Raw genomic sequence first — 19,308 nt, 5'->3', positions numbered from 1 at the left:
ACTAGAAAGTATGCAGAGTTTAGGTCATAGAGTTTATTAGGAGCACACATTTCTAGTGGGTTTTGTTAGGGTATTAATAGTCTTTTTCAATGCACACAGCTTCCATTTTTCAACAGTTTATTCCCAGATGTAGGACTAATGTTCTTTGGACCATTATGAATAAAATGTTCCTTAACATAAATGAAGTAAATGATTTTTGACTAATTTGAAATTTGTGTACTTGTAGAAACAGAGATCTTGGAAGAATTCAGTTACAGTTACAGCAGTTAATAGTGTGCTTTCATCACACATGTCAACCTGTGCTCCAAATTCCCATATGTCTTAGTCTGTTCAGGCTGCTATAACATGCTATAGCTCAGTACTTCTAAGTGACCAGGACTTATTTCCACGGTTTTGAGGCTGAGATGTTGAAGATGAAGGTACCCAGTGTCTGCTGAGGGCCCTTCTGCCTCCTGGATGGTGCCTCTGTAGATGTGCTGAGCTCTCTGGGGTGCCTTTAATGCTCTCATGACCAGGTTGCCTATCAGAAACACCACCTTCCTTTAACACTTGGGGTCAGTATTTCAGCATATGAATAGAGGGGCACGAAACTCTAGACATAAAATCGAAATAACTCTCACTGGGTATTGAGAGTAAAGGAGATAAGATTATTATTAGTTACCATAGTGGTTTTTTTTTACTACAAGTGTTTGTTTTTGTTTTGTTTTCATGCTTGTACTTTTGACATTTCCCTCCATTTGAATACTTGCCTTTTCTGTCTCCTATAGCCTATGTCCATCCACGTAGGTGTAATTCGTATTTGTGTCAGGATTGATCTCGCAATGCTCCTTGATGTTCTGTTGCCATGTGTGGCGATACTCTGATCACTAACTATGAGAGTACCACCACTGTTAACTAACTCTCCTTGCCTGACAGTAGTGCTGCCACTATTCCTTGTCTCTGTGGTGATAGATGAGGTTTGTATGGTCCTGTTATTCCAGCCTCCAGACACCATTCCAGATCCACTGGTGCCCTCTACGCCCCCGATGTGTGTGGGGCCTCAGGTGAAGGATGAGTACATTTTCACTGTCATCTCTGCATTCATCTCAGAGTCTGTCCCTTTCTGTTTTCATCACATCATATTCATTTTAAAGTTGATTTGTGTTATGTAAATTTAATTTATTAGAGAATAAATCACTTATGTTTTTCCCTCAAGTAACTATCCTTCCTCCCTTTAGCAACCCCTTAGCGTTTTTCTAACTGGCAGATGGGCATTGGTTTTTTTGTTTGTTTATTTGTTTGGTTTTTTTGGGTACAACTTGTATCATTTTTTTAATATAGAATTGTTTTATGTTCTCAGTTATGTACTTCATCTTTATATATGTATGTTTAAAAAAAAAACCAAAATGGTGGATGAAGTGTTTTAATTGTATACAAAACAGTTGGTGGGCAGGTGAGAATTCATGTCTAGTTTGTCTATACATGTGAGACCATCGGGCACTAAGTAGTCACTTAATGGTTACTGAACAGTCTGTTTTAGCCAAAGAATAAAATCAGTTTTCCTGAGGAGATACTACTATTAGAACTTTTCTTGTGGTGAGTTGCTGGTGTGACTTCATAAATCTCCCCTTGACTGTTATTGAAGAGGGAGTTCTGGGTTACTTTCTGGTTCACGTCATTTGGAGAGCCTTGCCTGAACTGGCAGAGCCGTCTTCTCCCTCTCCTACTAAGTAAACAGTGGTTCTTCTTTAAATTTGCTTCTCATTTGTGAATAATTTTGACTGCCTTTTCCCTTTTACTTGACCAAAATCTCATTGTGCCCAGAAAAATACAATATTGCTTTTAAAATGCTTTGTCCCATTGGTTTTTTTTCTTTCCCCCTTAATAAGAGTTAACCACCCTTCCCCCAGCCCCTAACCCTTGCATTTTTATGTTTGTGACTGTCTAAAAGCTGTTTTCCTTTTTTTCCTGACGAATTAGGTCCTGGATATGGGATCAGCCAGTCAAGCCGGTTGTCTTCTTCTGTCAGCGCCATGCGGGTCCTAAACACGGGCTCTGATGTAGAGGAGGCGGTCGCTGATGCCTTGGTACTTTTCTCCATTTTCCTATCTGTATGGCTATTCCTACTCAAAGCCACTGTGTGGGAGAGGGATGGGGAATGCTAGATTAAACCTACCCAAAGTGTAGGCAGTGTAAGTAGGAGAGTAGTGCATTAATGATTAATCCTTCCTAATATTCAGAATTTTAAGCCAGTTCCAGTAATCTTAACTATGTATCAGGAACAAAAATCTTTTGTTGTCTTTAATATTAGTGTTATATTTAATACACTGTAGTGTACTGATTATATGGCAAATAGATCAGTGCATTTGTGTATATATACTTACGAGCATGTAATTTCAAGGTTATCTTCACATTGAGTTTATAGGGCATTGATTTGTTTTTGAGGCAGGGTTTTACTGTGTGACCTTGGCTGTCCTGGAACTCTCTGTGTAGACCCTGCTGCCCTTGAACTCACAGAGAACACTCCTGAGTGTTGAGATTAAAGGCATGTGCCACCATGCCTGGACCAATTTATCTAAGATATTTTCCTAGTTCTTTATGCTTCACATATTAAACAGTTAAATTTGAAAACACTGCAGGGTTGGGGTAGTTGTAAGAAGAATGCAGTCTACCGTATGGATACACATATGTGTGTCCGCTGTTCTCACATAAAATTATGAAGACTTAAAATGATGATGTATGTGCTGTTTGTTTGGTTGACTTCCCTACTCAGTCCAATATAACTCTTTCTCTTTCAAAGTATGGCTTACAATTAGGTGTGTAGTTGACTGGTAGAGCATTTGGCTTAGTATGCACAAGGCCCTGAGCTCAAGGTGACTCAGATTATGATGATAGTAATCCTGTTTCAAAGTATTTATTCATTTTCTCTATTGGGGATGTGAGGATTGATATTAGCATTAGACTCAGAGCCCTGTTGATGCTGAATGTCTACCTGGAGTCTATGAAAGGTCCCATCCTTGGTGGTTCCCTCTGCAAGAGCCTGTGCATCTCAGGCAAACAGCACACCTCTGAGTTAGCTCCCTGGACCCCTCAGCTTTGTTTTGAAATTTAGAAGTACAAAACTCACCTAACAAAAAACAAACAAAACAAAACAGACCGATTTTGTGAAAAATAATTTTAGCTGTAGAGGTGAAAGGCACATTTTAAACATTGATTGTTAATAGCTATAATTTATTGCATCTCCTCACATGTGATAATAACACTGTTGACTTTCTGTTTTTACCTCAGCTGCTAAAGTATTTGAACTGATATTAGTTAGAGACTCTGTTCTTCTGAACCCAAGATGTGTGCATCACCTTCTCTGATGTCATCATATGTTTTAGTTCTTACTATTCCCAAATCATGTTTTTCAGGTTGCTTTTTTGTTTGTTTGTTTGTTTGTTTTGTTTTTTGGTTTCTTTTTTGTTTAACAATTTACTGTTTAACTAATTCTTGTATAGTTTTAGGGATTGACTTTGTCATTCTTGGGTTGCTGTTTATGCAAGTAAAATGATAGCTTTAAGTTATGTGGAAATATTTAACCAAAAAAAAAATGTTGTCAGATTATTTTTACATATATGGAAGTTTTGCCCAAATGCACATCTTTGCACCATTTGCAAGCCTTATGCCTATGGAGGCCTGAAGAGGGACCAGATCCCCTGAAACTGGAGGTATAGATGGTTGTGAGCTACCATGTGGTTGCTGGGACTAGAACTCAGGACCTCTGGAAAAGCAGTCAGTACTCTTCATCCCTGAGTCAGCTTTCCAAGTCCTTTCGTTTTATTTTATATTTTGAGACAAGGTCTCACTATGTGATTCTGGGTAGCCTGGAACTTGCTCTATAGACCTGACCAACTTGAACTCACAGAGTTGAGATTAAAGGTATGCACCACCATTGAAGATGTTAGCAATGCTATCATAGATCAGAGCTGTAATCCTCGGAGTCTACTTTCATCATTTGTATAGCACAGATGTAACCATCAAGTGTACGGTTACATAAACAATTACAAATTTCCAACACTAAACCAAAGTTGTACCTTGGAAAATAAAGTTTAATTTATAAATGGCAAAAGGTCTGTAACTAAGAAGAATAGTTTGAGTTTCTTTGAGAAACTAGTGTTTTGTTTGTTTAGCTTTTTGGTTTTGTAGGTTAGGTCTCTGAACTGAAGGACACTGACAGGACTAGACATAACTCTGATAGTAAGCAGTTCTTTGATATCTGTGGTATACAACTGGGTATTTCTAATTGTAGGCATTGCTAATACCAATTCACTGTGCTCTTTAGCAAAATGTTCTTCACTATTTTCAATTTCTCTCTTTAAAAATTGACTGCTCTCAGCTCTTAGGAGACATACGGACTAAGGTATAGACACCGCTATTTTCTGACACCTTATGATATCATAGTTTGTTTTCTTTGCTTCATCAACTTAACAGATAATAGTTGTCTATAAAAAATTAAAGTGGAAGTAATAAAATCTTGAGCTGTCCATCTATTACTCTGTCATTGTGATTATCTGTGGGGGATACTGACTGAACATAGTGTCTTAGAGAGGTACCACTTTTTCACACCTGAGATGAGTCATTTATACTGGAGTCTTTAATTGACCTGGTCCTCGTGCCTATCTGTGTAAACATTGTTATTCTAAATTGAGTTAGTGTCTGTAGATCAGTACAAGAGTTAATGATGGTAGCAGCTTTGTAAAAGTATTTGGTTATTTGTGTTCAGATAGTACATCTTTAAAATTTTTGGACTAGAGATCTATCTGTAGATGCTTGGACCTTTTGAGTTGCTGTACTTGGTGTTTTTCATGGCAGTAGCCCCACAACTCCCTAGCCAAATCCAAGTATCCAAGCATGTACACTGGTTTCCAGTTTCTTCATGGAATTCTCAAGGAGCTGTTTACCTCGTGACACTTTTAATATCAAAGTCATGATTGGCAGTAAAATAAAATATAAACCTTCCAGTTAAGAAATCAAAGGAACCTCAACTGCTTTCTCATACAGAATAAGCTTTAGAATATAGATTATGTTGGGAAAACTCTAAGGACATAATCATCTTGCTTTCAAAAAATCCGTACTTATCTTGAAGACATAAAAGTTGGAACAGTGGGGGAAAATGGAAAAGGGGAGATATGTATATAGTCAGGAAAGAACATAGTGTTTTATGTAAGAGAATTGTGGTTTTATTCCCCTCAAAAGGTAGTATTTTCTTATTACCAACTCATATTTCTAGTGTAGTTTCTATTAACTTACATTCTATTTGTTCTTGCTTTTCCATGTAAAGGAGAAAGCATATGCTTTAGAGCACTTCCCACTTGACATATCTGGGCTTGCTCAAGTCACTTCTCCTCTACTGTCGTCATAGTTAAACAGTTCGTGTTCTACTAACTTCTAAAGCACTTCTTGAAGTGAAACTAAATATTGACATTTTATCTTTACAATGGTTAGCAGCATGTCCTCCACTGTTCTAAGACAGAAACAGTCCTTTTGTGTTAAGTAAACACTATGAAATACCCATATGTTTGTAACTACTGCTAATGTAGTTCTTGATATGTAACAGAAAAAACCTGCTCGAAGAAGGTATGAATCATACGGAATGCACTCAGATGATGATGCCAACAGCGATGCTTCTAGTGCGTGTTCAGAACGCTCCTATAGCTCTCGAAATGGTAGTATTCCTACCTACATGAGACAGACAGAAGACGTGGCAGAAGTCCTCAACAGATGTGCTAGTTCCAATTGGTCAGAGAGGAAAGAAGGCCTCTTGGGTCTGCAGAACTTGTTAAAAAACCAGAGAACGCTAAGGTGAGAAGTGTCATGAAGTATATGTTCTAGCAGGCTAGCGCCTTCTGACTTGGCTTTGTGAAATGTGTCAAAAATTACATCAAAAGTTTTCCCAAGCCATATTCCTTTAGGGCCACCAGTGTGGTAACTCACTAAAACTGCTTTGATTTTCTTTCCCTAGTTACTGAAACATTTTAAACCTTTCAGGTTTGGGAGATGTCTTACTGAGGGAAGTGCTTGCTTTGCAAGTGTGAGGGCCTGAGTACAGGTTTTCTAGAAACCATACAAAGCTGGACACACTAGCACATTGTTTCCCTGTGTTTCTATGGAAAGATGGAAGGTGGAGACAGGAGAATAGCTGGAAACTCACAGGTCAGCTAGTCTTGTGGGCACAGCAGCAACACGAGAAAGGCCCTGTCTGAGACATGAGAAGGCAAAGAGTGACACCTAGGACATCCACCACATGAGCACACACCACACAGACAGAGAGTTAAAAACAAAACACTTTTTCATTCAAAACAAATTTGGCAATATGTTACTAACTTTGGAATTCAAAGTAGGTCCAATTATAGAGGTTATAGGTGGTAGAGTACTTTTCTTAATGGTTTAGTTTACCTCATTCTTACGTCTTTCACTGTCCTTATGGATATGATGTTTTAAACCTATGTGATTGACTCCTTAAGAACCCAGCTTTCACCTAGGTGTTTGGGCACATGCCTTTAATTCCAGTGCTATGGGAGGCAGAGGCAGGTATATCTCTGAGTTCAAGACCAGGATGGGCTACAAGTGATTTCAAGGCCAGCCAGGGAGACACTGTCTCAAACAAAACAAACAAAATCCAGATTTCAAATTATTCATAGGTGTTAGTGTGGTACAAATGTAGAAGGCTGACTTCTCACTTAATAATAGTAACACTGGTGTTTGATGTAATTTCTTTTTATATATTTTAAGATGTATTAGAAATACATAGTTCAAAACCATTGTTTATTTTTATGCTACCTAATGTATTAATTTTCGGGTACACATATCATACTTCATGACTCAGTGCAAATAGATCATAATATCAAGCATATTAGGTGCAACATTTCATTTTAAATGGAAAAGAGAAAGGGCAGTTTGGAAAAAGGTAGAACTTAAACATTGTAACACTTAGTAAAAATCACCTGCGGCTTGCTACAGTTTGTTTCATTGCCGGCCTCACAGTGTGGGTTGCAGCAGAATTTTTACTGCATTTTACATCTGTACATTTATCCTAGTCTGATAAATCCACAGATTTCTCAATTTTGAGGAATAATTTGTATAGCCTTTTTGTTGTCATTTAATTATTTGTAGGCTTACTTTTAAATGACTTCATCCTATAGCAAGATATTAATCAACCTTTTTTTTATTGTTTTTTGTTTTTTTGGGGGCAGTCGAGTTGAACTGAAAAGATTATGTGAAATTTTCACAAGAATGTTTGCAGATCCTCATGGCAAGGTATGTTTTAGTGTTTAAGATTATTTATTTCTATATGGTATCAAAAAAGTATAGTAGTAAAAGAATACTATAAGCCGTTGGTAGTGATATTTTCAAACATAATTTCAGTTGTTTCGTATCATGCATAGTTTAGAAATTGTTTTTTTTATCCATTCATAAAGCTTCTTTAAAGGAAGATTGAGGGGTGCGGTTAGAATCTCAACTCTATGATTTAGAGTAAGAATGCTATGCAGGCTAGATGGTCACTCAGTAGAATCTAGATTTTTTACCACTAGAAACAGAAGTTTAAAATGTTAGCTGTGGGGCCTATCACCAGTGGAACAAGCCTTTAATCCCAGCACTCCAGAGGTAGTGGCAGGCAGATCTCTGAGTTTGAGGCCAGCCTGGTGTACAGAGTGAGTTCCAGGACAGCCAGGACTACACAGAAAAACACTGTCTCAAACAACCAAAACAAATTAAATAAGTAAATGAATGAATAGAATAGAATGAAATGTCAGCTGTGGGGCTGAAGTGTCAGCTGAAGGGGTAAGAGCACTTGCTGCTCTTACAAGGGAATGGAAGAACAACCAATTCTTTGGTGGTGGTGGTGGTGGTGGTGGTGGTGGTAGTGATGGTGTTTTGATGTTTGATTAGTTCTTTGTTTCTTGAGACTGGATGTCACTGTGTAGCCTTGGCTGGCCTCAGACTCAGAGATTCACCTTGCTCTACCTGTAAGGTTGGGGTTAAAGATGTATACCACCAGACAGAGCTTACAGATAGTCAGTGCTCTTAAACTACAGATCCATCTCTCCAGCCCCAGGAACCTATGTTGTTTAGATCATGAAGGTTAACTGACTGAAGATTAGGAATACAGAAGGGAGAAATGTACCAGCACCCTCTAGAGAGTCCTGACCTGCTCTCACCACATCTGGTCCATATTTCTTCTCTCAGTACTCAGCTGGGCCTCAGTCTTCCTCCTCCTCTTGGTTCTTATTTAGTCCTTCACTGTAACTGGATCTAACACTCCTAAGTCTCCTAAGACCCCTGCCACATTTCTCTCCTTGCCTGTCTCTTCTGCATGGATGCCAGCCCTTAAGCAGGAACTATATTTTCTGCCTCTGACCATCTTCCTTCCTGCTAAGATAGAAGGAGCTCTCACCTTGAAATGCTTGTTCACTACAGGCATGGACATCCATCTCTTGTGATATTAAACTCAGAGACATCTCAACCCCTACTGCTGTAACCCTTTAATCCAGTTCCTTATGTTGTGGTGACCCCAACCATGAAGTTATTCATTGCTATGTCATAGCTGTCATTTTGCTAATCATAATGCACTTATATGTGTTTTCTGATGGTCTTAGACAACCCCTGTGAAAGGATTATGTCTCCCCAAAGGGGTCTCCACCCACAGGTTGAGAAATGCTGTGCTGTACTATATGGTCTCATCTCCTTGGCTTTTCAGGAGGTTCTTACACATTCCAGTTGGCTGTTTGACACTTTTTGTTCTATTCTGCTTCATTTTGAGTCTGTTCTGTATTTGGAGGTACTTTTTCTATCATTTAAGAAACATGGGTGCAGGCTGGAGAGATGGTTCAGTTGTTAAGAGAACTGACTGCTCTTCCAGAAGTCCTGAGTTCAATTCCCAGCAACCATATGGTGGCTCACAACCATCTGTAATGGGATTCGATGCCCTCTTCTGGTGTTTCTGACATTACATAAAATAATTAAATTTTTTTTTTTAAAAAAAAGAAACAAACTATCAGGATAGAAAAAATTGTATTTTCCTCTGTTTGGAATCCCTCCTTCCCTTGTGCCCATTTCTTTTGCTCTGGTTCTCACACCCTGTCTCTGCCTGTTTTACTGATATTGTTGTGTAGAGGGTTATATCTAAATCCTCCTTCCACTTTATACTTTGTTTATTATTTGAAGTGTGTGTGTGTGTGTGTGTGTGTGTGTTGTCTGTGTTGTCTGTGTGTTGTTATGTAGACTACCTGGCCTGGAATCTTCTGTATAAACCAAGTTGCCCTTTGAACTCAAAGAGATCCACTTGCCTCTGCCTCTCAGGTATTGAGATTAAAGGCATGGGCCTCTACGTAATACCTAATGTAATTACATTGTAATCGATTGTGAAAACGTATTATTAAAAAAGTATAGAGGAAATGTGCATAGGTATAGAGGCAGCGGTTTGCAAATGTTTTCAGCATGTGGTTGTTTAAAATACGGATGCAGAATTCTAAGATGCAGAGGGCTGGCTCCAACTTTAGCCTTTCCCATTCTTCCTTCGGCATGATTCTACCACCATTTGACTATTCAACTTAGGAATTTGCATTCCTGTAATAATACCACTCCTTTTGATTCTGCTTCTGAATGTCTCTCCATTCTCATTGCTAATTCAAGGCACAATCATCTTTTGCCAGTTGTGGGCATGTACACACACCTACACCTTCTATACCTAAATTATCTGATATAATGTGCCTGACCATCTTAAAACCCTTAAGAAATGTCCAAGCAAATGTCCAATTTGGTTTATATTTCCTGTATTAGTCAGGTTCTTTAGATGAACAGAACTGATAGAATGATTCTGTGTTAAAATGGGATTTGTTAGAGTGGTTTGCCAGCTGTAATCCAGCTAGTCCATCAGTAGCTGTCTCTGACAGGAAGGCCAAGAATGTGGTATTTGTTCAGTCTTGGAGGCTGCGTGTCTCAGCTAGTCTTGGTCTGTGTTGGATCCTGAAGAAGTGTGTTCATCTGCCAGTGAAGGAAAGCAATACATGGACTTGCCATGGAGAGTGAGGCCAAACAGGCAAAAGGGAAGTTTTTTTCTACCGTATCAGTTTATATAGGCTGCCAGAAGGTGTGGCCTAGACTTAGGACAGGTCCTCTGACCTCAAATAATCCAGTCAGGAAAAGTCCCTCACAGGTATGCCCAGCCACCGAGGTTCCATGTGTGGTGAAGGACACAATATAGATTAATCACACACCTCTTCACTATTGGCCAGAATCTTACTTTCTTCCTTAACTCTGCTGCGCAATTTTCTTTATAGCTTGAAACATACCAGTTCTCGTCCGAGCCACATCCTTAGGGTTCTACATAAATGATATACCTCTCCATCAAGTCTGAGTTAGATGGCCATTCTGGATTGAAATGTTTTACCTATTACTCAGTTTTTTGTAAGGTCACAGGATAGAAATTGTGTAAACTCCCACAAAGGTGCATAGGAGATATGCCATCTGTCATGGCATGGATGGTGAATTGCCCCATGTGGTTTTTAGATTTAGAGCAATGCTTCAGTCAGTCTGTGAACATTAGACAGTAGCCACTGCCCTGAGGGGTGCATGTTGTTGAAGCTTCTGTCTGATTTGAATGAGACAACTTAGTGACTCCAGCAGAACTGGGACACCTCACGAGCAGGGCCAGCTAGGACTGTTCATGTCAGTGCCAGAGCATCTCCCTTAAAATGCTTAGACAAAAGTTTTGTGACCAGCCAAGATATCAGGTGTCCTCTAGTATGCTTAGAGACATTTCAGAAAGGAAGGGCTAGAAAAAAACCCTTCCTTGGTACAACTGAAGTGGTTGCAGGACTTTCCCTGGAGCTCAAATAGGTTAGTACAGTTTGCAAATGGAGGTCATTTGATGTCTGTCTATAGTTTAATAAATTGGCCTTGTTATTTCATGTATCACCTCTTCGCCTCCAGCATCGATCATGGGTTAGCTCCAGGATGATCTGCAGATACTAAAATCTTCTTGTTTAAGGATGATTAAAGAAAAAATAAGTATGCATGTGTTGAATAAAAAGACAATTTCTTCCTGGAAATGTTTTCAGTCCATGTTAGGTTGACTCCTCTAATATTGGAATCTGCAAATACAGAGAGAGAGCTACAGTGTGAGAATAAGTGATCTTAACTTGACATACGTTTGACAAGAACATAAACTATAAGACGCCAAGTGCAATCACTCACAACACAGTAATAGCAAATATGGATAGTGGTGTGTGTTCTAATTCTGTGTGCGGTACTTATTAGCAATGTCTGCCTTAGCTCACTATCTGTACAGCAGCCTATAATAGGATTCAACTTACATAAGATTTTGATAGTGATTCAGTTAAAATATGTAAAGTATTTAGATCTCTTCTTTGGTTCTTACCATAGAAGTTTTAGAACATCAAATGTAAGAATTTCTTTAAAATAAATGTTTTTAGAGACTGCCTTTCCAATTCTATTTTTGCGAGTTTGAATGTTTGTATGTGTGGTTTATGCATATATTTTCCTGGTATGTATGTATGTCTCTGTGTGTGTGTGTGTGTGTGTGTGTGTGTGTGTGTGTGTGTGTGTATGTACTTGTGTACAGGTGTGTTTGCTTATATGTTTTCTTGTGTGCAGATGAATATGGCTGTGTTCATGCAGAGATACCAGAAGAGAGTATCTGGTGTCCTCATTTGTGTACACCTTATTTCTTTAAAGCAAAGCCTCTTCCTAAATCTCTAGTTTGCATATTTCCGCTAGGCTGGTAGCCAATAAGTCCTGAAGATTCTCCTGTCTCCTCCCATGACAGCAGTGGGGTTGCAGGTGCAAACAAGACCTCAACTTATGTGAGTGCTGGAACTGGAACTCGGGTCCTCATAGTGAACCACTCTGATCCCTATGTTTTCATTTTTACTGCTGTGAATCCATTTTATGCCTCCTAACTCCCTAATATATGTGATACCATGTACATGTGGTTTCAGCATTTGACATTCATAAAGGAATTCTTTAGTTAAAAAAAAAAAAAGTACCACTCAGCTGCATGAACTGGCAACTATTTTTGAATTGGGCCTTTGAGCCTTGGATTGCTATAGAAACCACCCTGTTACTGCTGTACCCAGTGAGTGTTGGTAGGTCATCATCTGGTCTTCTGACAAGCATTGTAGCCAGATCAGGGAGCAAGCTGCTCAATAGTCTTCGAGCAGGAGATGGTAACACTCTTCCCCACGAAGGGTAAAGTGTGATGGGAATACTTGTTTTACTTGCATGCAGTACAAGACTTCACAGAAGTCATGCTACTTGGGAAGGTGCAGGGACAAGATACGAAGAGAGTTTTACATGGTTTGGAACCAAATGTTGACATTGTTGATAAGTGGAAATGAGGTTCTGTTAATCTTTTTTCTAAAAGTTGATCCACAAGGATAGTGCATTGTGCAACAAAAGGTATTTGTAATGGGTTGGGTGTGGTCGTCCAGGCTTTAACCCTGTTGGGTGTGGCCATCCAGGCTTTTAACCCTGTTGGGTGTGTAGTCCAGGCTTTTAACCCTGTTGGGTGTGGTCGTCCAGGCTTTTAACCCTGGCACCTCTGAGGCCGACCTCTGAGAGCTTAAGGACCACCTGGTCTACATGGTGAGTTCTAGGACAGCCAGGGCTACATAATGAGACTTTGTCAAACAATCAAGAAAGACTGGGGCAACAAAAAGGGAGGGGCCCTCCCCTGTTTTGAATTTCCCTGACAAGAAAATGAATGAAACATGCAGAGAAATCATGCCTTTGTCCTATGTTGTACATGTAACTCTTGTTTTAAAAACTATTTTGAGTTTTTTCAGAAAACTTGGAAAAACATTTGTTACTTTTATTTTCTTCAGTGTTTTTCTCTCCCATACAGGAACTTTGCATTGATGGCGACTAATTTGTGTGTTTTTCTTTTTTTTCTTTTTTCCTTTTTGCATGCTGTCCCCTGTGTTGGAACTCTCAATAGAGAGTAAGTTGGTTCAATATTTGTTGAAAAGCTAACTTTACTGCATGACTGTGGAATTAACCCATTTTCTCTGTTTTCTCTCCTGAAGAGTCCGTGCAGTGTTGGACCCTTTGCAATCCACGAAATGCTATTCGCAGTTCCGCAGGCTGCCGTTCTGTTTGGACATGTGCTTTTAATCTACTAATTGCTCTAATTTGATTATGTTCTTCTGTTTCACATTTGATGGCTGGCACACCTAAAATAAAGCAGGCTCCATAAAAAGACGCTGCCTCAATTGTAACAGTCCAGATTTGTGTTTCTTTCCTGAATAATTCCTCTCGTGAAATATCAAATTGATCCATTGGAGGCTTAAAGTAATTCCCAATTTTTGAGATTATTTAAAAACAAACAAAAAAACCAAAACAGCCCTACTACTCCAATGTGCTTTCTGATGTTCAATATTATTAATTATTAATATCATTCCATAAAAGTAAGCAGTGGTTATGGACCATTAATTCTAAGCTCAATCTTGTGAAATATAATTTTTATTCCTTCTGGTATATTAACATATACATTTCTCCTTTACTCATTGGTAAGGAAAGGAGAGAATATTGATTGACTTCTGAAATGAATTCTCTGTGGTAGTGGAAAGGTTTTGTATCATTTTCAATAAATTATGGCTGTGGTTATGCATATATATAGATATAGATATTTGCACGTACATATAGATAGACGCACACATACAGTTATAACTGTATATACATACGTGCGTGGATATATACACATATGGTCAGTAAGTGCCATTTTGGAGATTTCATACTTTTTTTCAAATAATAGTACAGTTTTATATGTAGTAGGCTATAAATCATATCTATGTATTTTAATTATACTACTTAATATTTTATCTGACCAAACGAAATTTCTATCTGGGACATTCAGATAAGTCTTCTGGAAGGAAAGAACAGTTACGATCTTGGGAGAAGTGTAAATGTAGATTGTGCAGTTATTTTGAGTCAGGAAGATTGCCATGAATTTGAGGCGGTCCTATACAACATTATAGAACCCTGTCTTGGAGGTAGAGGATTGGCTCAGTTGGTAAATGCTTGCTGTGCATGTATGAGGATCTGAGTTTAGTCACAGAACCCACATATTTACAAAGCTGAGTATGGAGATGCACAGTTGTGATCTTAAGTGCTAGAGAAGCAGAGGCAGGCTCCAGGCTCGAGACCCTGTGCAACAGTCAGTGAGCAGCGCATAAAAAATGACACCGAAGGTTGACCTCTGGCCTTTAAATACAGGTATATACATGTGTGTTCATGTGAACATTCATGTAAATGATAGAACCATGGGGTAGACCTAGCAATACCTGCCTGTGACCCCCAACACTAAATATGTTGAATCAAAATTATCATGCGTTCCAAGTAATCCTGGAACACATAATAAGACCCTATTTCAAAAATAAATGAAATGTACATAGTTATAAATTTCTGGGTGGAAAATAATTTAATTTAAGAAAAATATAATTTGCTGGGCAGTGGTGGCGCATGCCTTTATTCCCAGCACTTGGGAGGCAGAGGCAGGCGGATTTCTGAGTTCGAGGCCAGCCTGGTCTACAGAGTGAGTTCCAGGACAGCCAGGGCTACACAGAGAAACCCTGTCTCGAAAAAACTTGAAAGAAAGAAAGAAAGAAAAAAAGAAAGAAAGAAAGAAAGAAAGAAAGAAAGAAAGATATAATTTAAGAAAAGCTTAAGTAGTACGATTCACAGCTTGTCACATCACAATTCCAAAAAGGTGGTGGCACATGCCTTTAATTCCAACACTTGGGAGGCAGAGGCAGATGGATCTCTTTGAGTTCAAGGCCACTTTAGTCTACATAGTGAGTTTCAGGTCAGCCAAGGCTACATAGTAGAATCCTATCTCAAATAAACAAGAAAAACAGTTTCAAGTAGGAAAGATGAGTGGCTGTGACCTAAAATACCCAAACAGCTCTGGACAGACTTTGTAGGAAGACACATGCTGTACACGAGGGGCAGAAGGCAAGGGAATAGTAGAAAACTGAGTTTTATGGGACGTGCATGAAAGGGGAGCCACAGTACACATTGCCAGATGCTCCAAGGCCAGTTTGTAGATGTACAGAACTAACTGGGAATGTGTGATGATTCTATTTCTCTTAGAGAGGCACTCCAGTAATAGTAAGAAAGAAGCATGAATTGAAAAACATCCTAGAGGCTGAATCTTCCCATGGTCTGGTTTTGTAAGTACAGTTGTTTTGAAACACAGTTCTACTAATTTGGTCTCTGACCATGGTACAATGACAGGGTTGTACAGTTGCTCAACCCATGGCTTGTAAAGCTCCAGCCATTTATTATCTAGCCTGTTACAGAAATGATTTGGTGATTCTAGTATATAGGAAGTAGAATAGTCAGGTCTGGAGGCCAAAGGGCTTTGTACCTACAGCAGTGGTTCAGGAAGCAGACTTTGGCAAGCCCAACGAGAGCTGTTCTGGGAGTGGAGGAGACCACAGTGCTGTTGAAGAGACAGTCAGGGTGAAGGCATTTGGGATACTATAGAGAAATTCCTGCCAAGAACTTAGAGAAAGCCCAATCATACTGTATTTAAGAAAAAGCCCTCACAGCTCAAGATAAGCAGAGGATCAGATAGGAAGGCAGAGGCAGCAGAGACACCTCAAGAACAAGATACAGGGCTGGTAAGATAGCTCAGAAGTTAAGAAAATAGACTGCTCTTCCAGAGAGTTCCATTCCCAGCAACTACATGGTGACTCACAACCTTCTATAAAAGGATCTGATGCCCTCTTTTGGCCATTCTGTGCACATGGAGACAGCACTCATGTATTTAAATACATTCTTTTATTCTCAATTAATTTTATTATATAAATATTTTTCGTTACTTCAGGCTGGCTGTTTAAAATTACTTTTGGGGCAGTTTTAATAAATAATAAATCTCATACCAAAAATGAAGCAGTTTGTCATTTTGAGAAGCTTGAGGATTTCTAATCAGCATATTATTGTAAATACATTTTCTACTTTATGATGACTATAAGTACAATAATTTTCTAATTCGCTCAGTACCATTTTTAAAAAGCCGAATGTCCCCAAAAATATACATAGCAACACCTCCATTTCTTAGGAAATGAGTCTCAGTTTAACTAGCTTAAGCTGTGGCATTGTTGAGAGCATTAGGTGTGCCAGCCATTATGGGCAGTTTCCTTACCAAGTGGTGCTGCATGGACTAGCTAATTGTCAGACTTCTGCAGACGTTGGTAACCGCGCAGGTGTGCTCTTGTATCACAGAGTCCACTGAAAAGCAAGAGAGAGGGGTTTTTTCCGCTTGGCTGCCAATCGCTGTGCCTCAGATTCCTTTTTTCCCATCTATGTCTGCTTTGAATTGAGCACAGAGGTCAATACTTCCTCTTTCTTCTCCCCACTTCTTCCCGTTATCAACTCCAGGTGTTCAGCATGTTTCTGGAGACTCTAGTAGATTTCATACAAGTCCACAAAGACGATCTTCAAGATTGGTTGTTTGTACTGCTGACACAGCTGCTGAAAAAAATGGGTGCTGATTTGCTTGGTTCTGTTCAAGCAAAAGTTCAGAAAGCCCTTGATGTTACAAGGTAATGTTTTCTGTATGTATTTCAAGTTTAGCTGATGATAATCATGAATATTTAATCCCTGTGTTGAAATTTTATTAATACTGGTTTGAATACTTGAAGCTGTTAGCTTGTCTTAAGTAAAATATAAACTGACCGTTGTGATCCCAGCACTTGAGAGACAGAGGAGGATCAAGAGTTCAAAGTCATCCTCGACTATGGGGTGAGGGGAAGGCCAACCTTCAGGAGACTGTCTCAAAACAACAGCAATAAAGATAGAGCTGGAAATCTGAGCCTGCTGATGCAGGTCTTTAATCCCATCACTTAGGAGGCAAAGGGAAGCAGATCTCTGTGAGCTTGAGACTATCCTGGTCTGTATAGTGAGTTCCAGGACAGTCAGAGCTGCATAGCTATGTAGTATGACCCAGTCTCAAAAATAAAATTAAGGGACTAGTGTAATTGCTCAAGTGGTTAAGAACACTGGCTGGGCTTCCAGAAGTCCAGGGTTCAATTCCTGTCACCTACATGGCAGCTCACAACTGACTAGAACTGTATGGGACCCAATTCCCTCTTCTGGTATGCAACTATACATGTAAACAAAACAACCATATACATAAAATAAATAAATCTCTTTTAAAAATAAATTAAAATAAACATGTGAGCTTAAACATGTATATGGGGCAGGCATGGTGCCACTCGCCTACAATTCAGCATGTGGGAGTCAGGAGGATCAGGAGTTCAAGGGCAGCTTGAGTTACAAAGAGAGATCCTCTTTCAAAAAGGAAACAGTCAAAGAAAAAAAGATGTAGAGCCAGGGACATGGGCAAGCTCCTATAGTCCCTTTTGCTGGGACACTGAGGCAGGATGATTGTTTGAGGTCATGACATTGAGGCAAGCTTGGGAAATATAATAAAAGCTTATCTCAAAAGACAGTAATGCCAGTGGTGCATCTGATAAAAGGCATTGGCCTTCAAGCCCTGTAACCTGAGTTTGAGTCTTCACCACCTAAAGGCAGAGAACCAGCTCCCACAAGTACACCGTAGCACATACATGTCCAGACACACACAGGTAAATAAATACCAAAGAAAAGGGGTGTTTATTATGAGACAGGGTTTCTCTTTGTAATCTTGCCTGTGAACTCTGTAGACCAGGGTGGCCACAAACTCACAGAGGTCCACCTGCCTGTCTTATCTCTCAAGTGCTGGGACTAAAGGTGTGTGTCACCATCACCAGCTGAAGAAAATTTAATTACAATCATGTCTCTCCTGAGCCTCCTTTCAGAAGACTTTACATCAGTGTTTGGGTTTCTACCTCCATGAGCTCGTTGTGAAGGGACTCATTTCGCACAGCCAAATCGAAGTTGAAATGAGCCTGCAATTCAGAATTTTTTTGGTGGTGTTTGTTTTGAACAGAGTCTCACTAGGATGTAGTTCTGGCTCTCCTGGAACTCACTATGTAGACCAGTCTGGCCTCAAATTCAGACATATGCCTGCCTCTGCCTCCTGACTGTTGAGCTTAAACGTCTATACCACCACACTCAGCAGAAATCCAGATCTGAAGGAGAAGAAACATGTCTGAAAATACTGAACTTTTACTTTTTTAAGGTTTTTTTTTTTTTAATTTTCTATTTTACGTATCTATGTGTGAGCTGTCCCTGAGGAAGTCAGAGGGGACACTGGATCCTGTGGAGCTGGAGTTAGAGGTGCTTGTGGGCTGCCCATGTGGGTGCCAGGAGCCAGGCTCAGTTCAGGAACTGTAAGGAGCCGTCTGTGTGCTTTTAACCACTGAGCCCCTCTTTAGCTCCAGAAGTGTGAACTGTTATTGAGTACGTTTTTCTGATTAAATACATATTGGAGACAAGCAAGACACACTTACCTAGCGTTGTTTCTTCTTTACTGACTGTAAATTCAACTGCCTTTTATTCTCGAGTGGTGTGTGCTTCATACTGCCGCCTCAGCTCCCAGTTCTTATGTGCTCTGTGGCGCCATGATACGTGATGTGAAGTATAGTCCTTGCTGTGGAGTTTGTTAAAATGCAGACTTGTCAACTTAATTTGGTGTGGGGTTTGTTGTTTACTAACTTTTTTTTTTTTTTTTTGCTGTTGTCTTTTCTCAGAGAATCTTTTCCAAATGATCTTCAGTTTAATATCCTAATGAGATTTACAGTTGACCAGACCCAAACGCCAAGCTTGAAGGTAAAACTTCGTTTTCTTCTAAAAATAGTACAGTGAATTCAAGTATTTTATTAATAAAGTTAGGCTAATATCTGTATTTTTATCACAAAAGAAACTGCTCAATCAGTGGGCTTTGTTTTTATAAACTTTCAGATAGTCCTGCCAGCACTGCGGGACCAGCTTCACTCTTTCTGGAGCTCAAAGGTTTTTCTTTGGTTTTTATTTTAGCCTGCATCATTTCTTTTCCTAACTCTCTGCAGTGTTTCCAATAATGTTCTATGCACTGATGCCAGTACTAACCTTCCTAAGTCGTTTATACACGCACATACTTGATTTCAAATGTTCTCCAGAGGCTTGACCCATCCTTGGGAAAAGCTTTCTGGGTAAACACATTTTAAAAGCATCAAAAAAATATGGCCATCTAACCCTATGCTGGTAAAACAGTTACTTTAATCTTATGTTTGTGATTTCCCAAGTCGTCTTCTCTTAATTGTAGTTTTTAGAGTCTGATAATTATTTGGCCAAAACATAGCATTGCATAGGTGCTTATTTTAGTGAATGTGTGTGTGC

The 19,308-nt window shown here is 39.3% G+C and overlaps 1 protein-coding gene across 2 annotated transcripts in view; it reads left to right on the top strand.

The window, feature by feature from the left end:
• The window catches only part of Clasp2 (cytoplasmic linker associated protein 2), a 178,060-nt gene that overhangs the window by 130,729 nt on the left and 28,023 nt on the right, over window positions 1-19,308 (top strand). For both annotated transcript variants that reach the window (XM_028767296.1, XM_028767297.1), the window contains 6 exons: window positions 1,960-2,066; window positions 5,579-5,823; window positions 7,215-7,278; window positions 8,160-8,162; window positions 16,426-16,589; window positions 18,681-18,759. In XM_028767296.1, the coding sequence (XP_028623129.1) occupies window positions 1,960-2,066; window positions 5,579-5,823; window positions 7,215-7,278; window positions 8,160-8,162; window positions 16,426-16,589; window positions 18,681-18,759 (662 nt within the window). The remainder of the gene's footprint in view (window positions 1-1,959; window positions 2,067-5,578; window positions 5,824-7,214; window positions 7,279-8,159; window positions 8,163-16,425; window positions 16,590-18,680; window positions 18,760-19,308) is intronic.

Source organism: Grammomys surdaster, unplaced genomic scaffold, assembly GCF_004785775.1.
Source record: "Grammomys surdaster isolate TR1022 unplaced genomic scaffold, NIH_TR_1.0 172, whole genome shotgun sequence".
Classification (NCBI taxonomy): Eukaryota; Metazoa; Chordata; class Mammalia; order Rodentia; family Muridae; genus Grammomys; species Grammomys surdaster.
The sequence above is the reverse complement of the archived record's forward strand: the minus strand, read 5'-3'. Positions and strand labels throughout refer to the sequence as shown.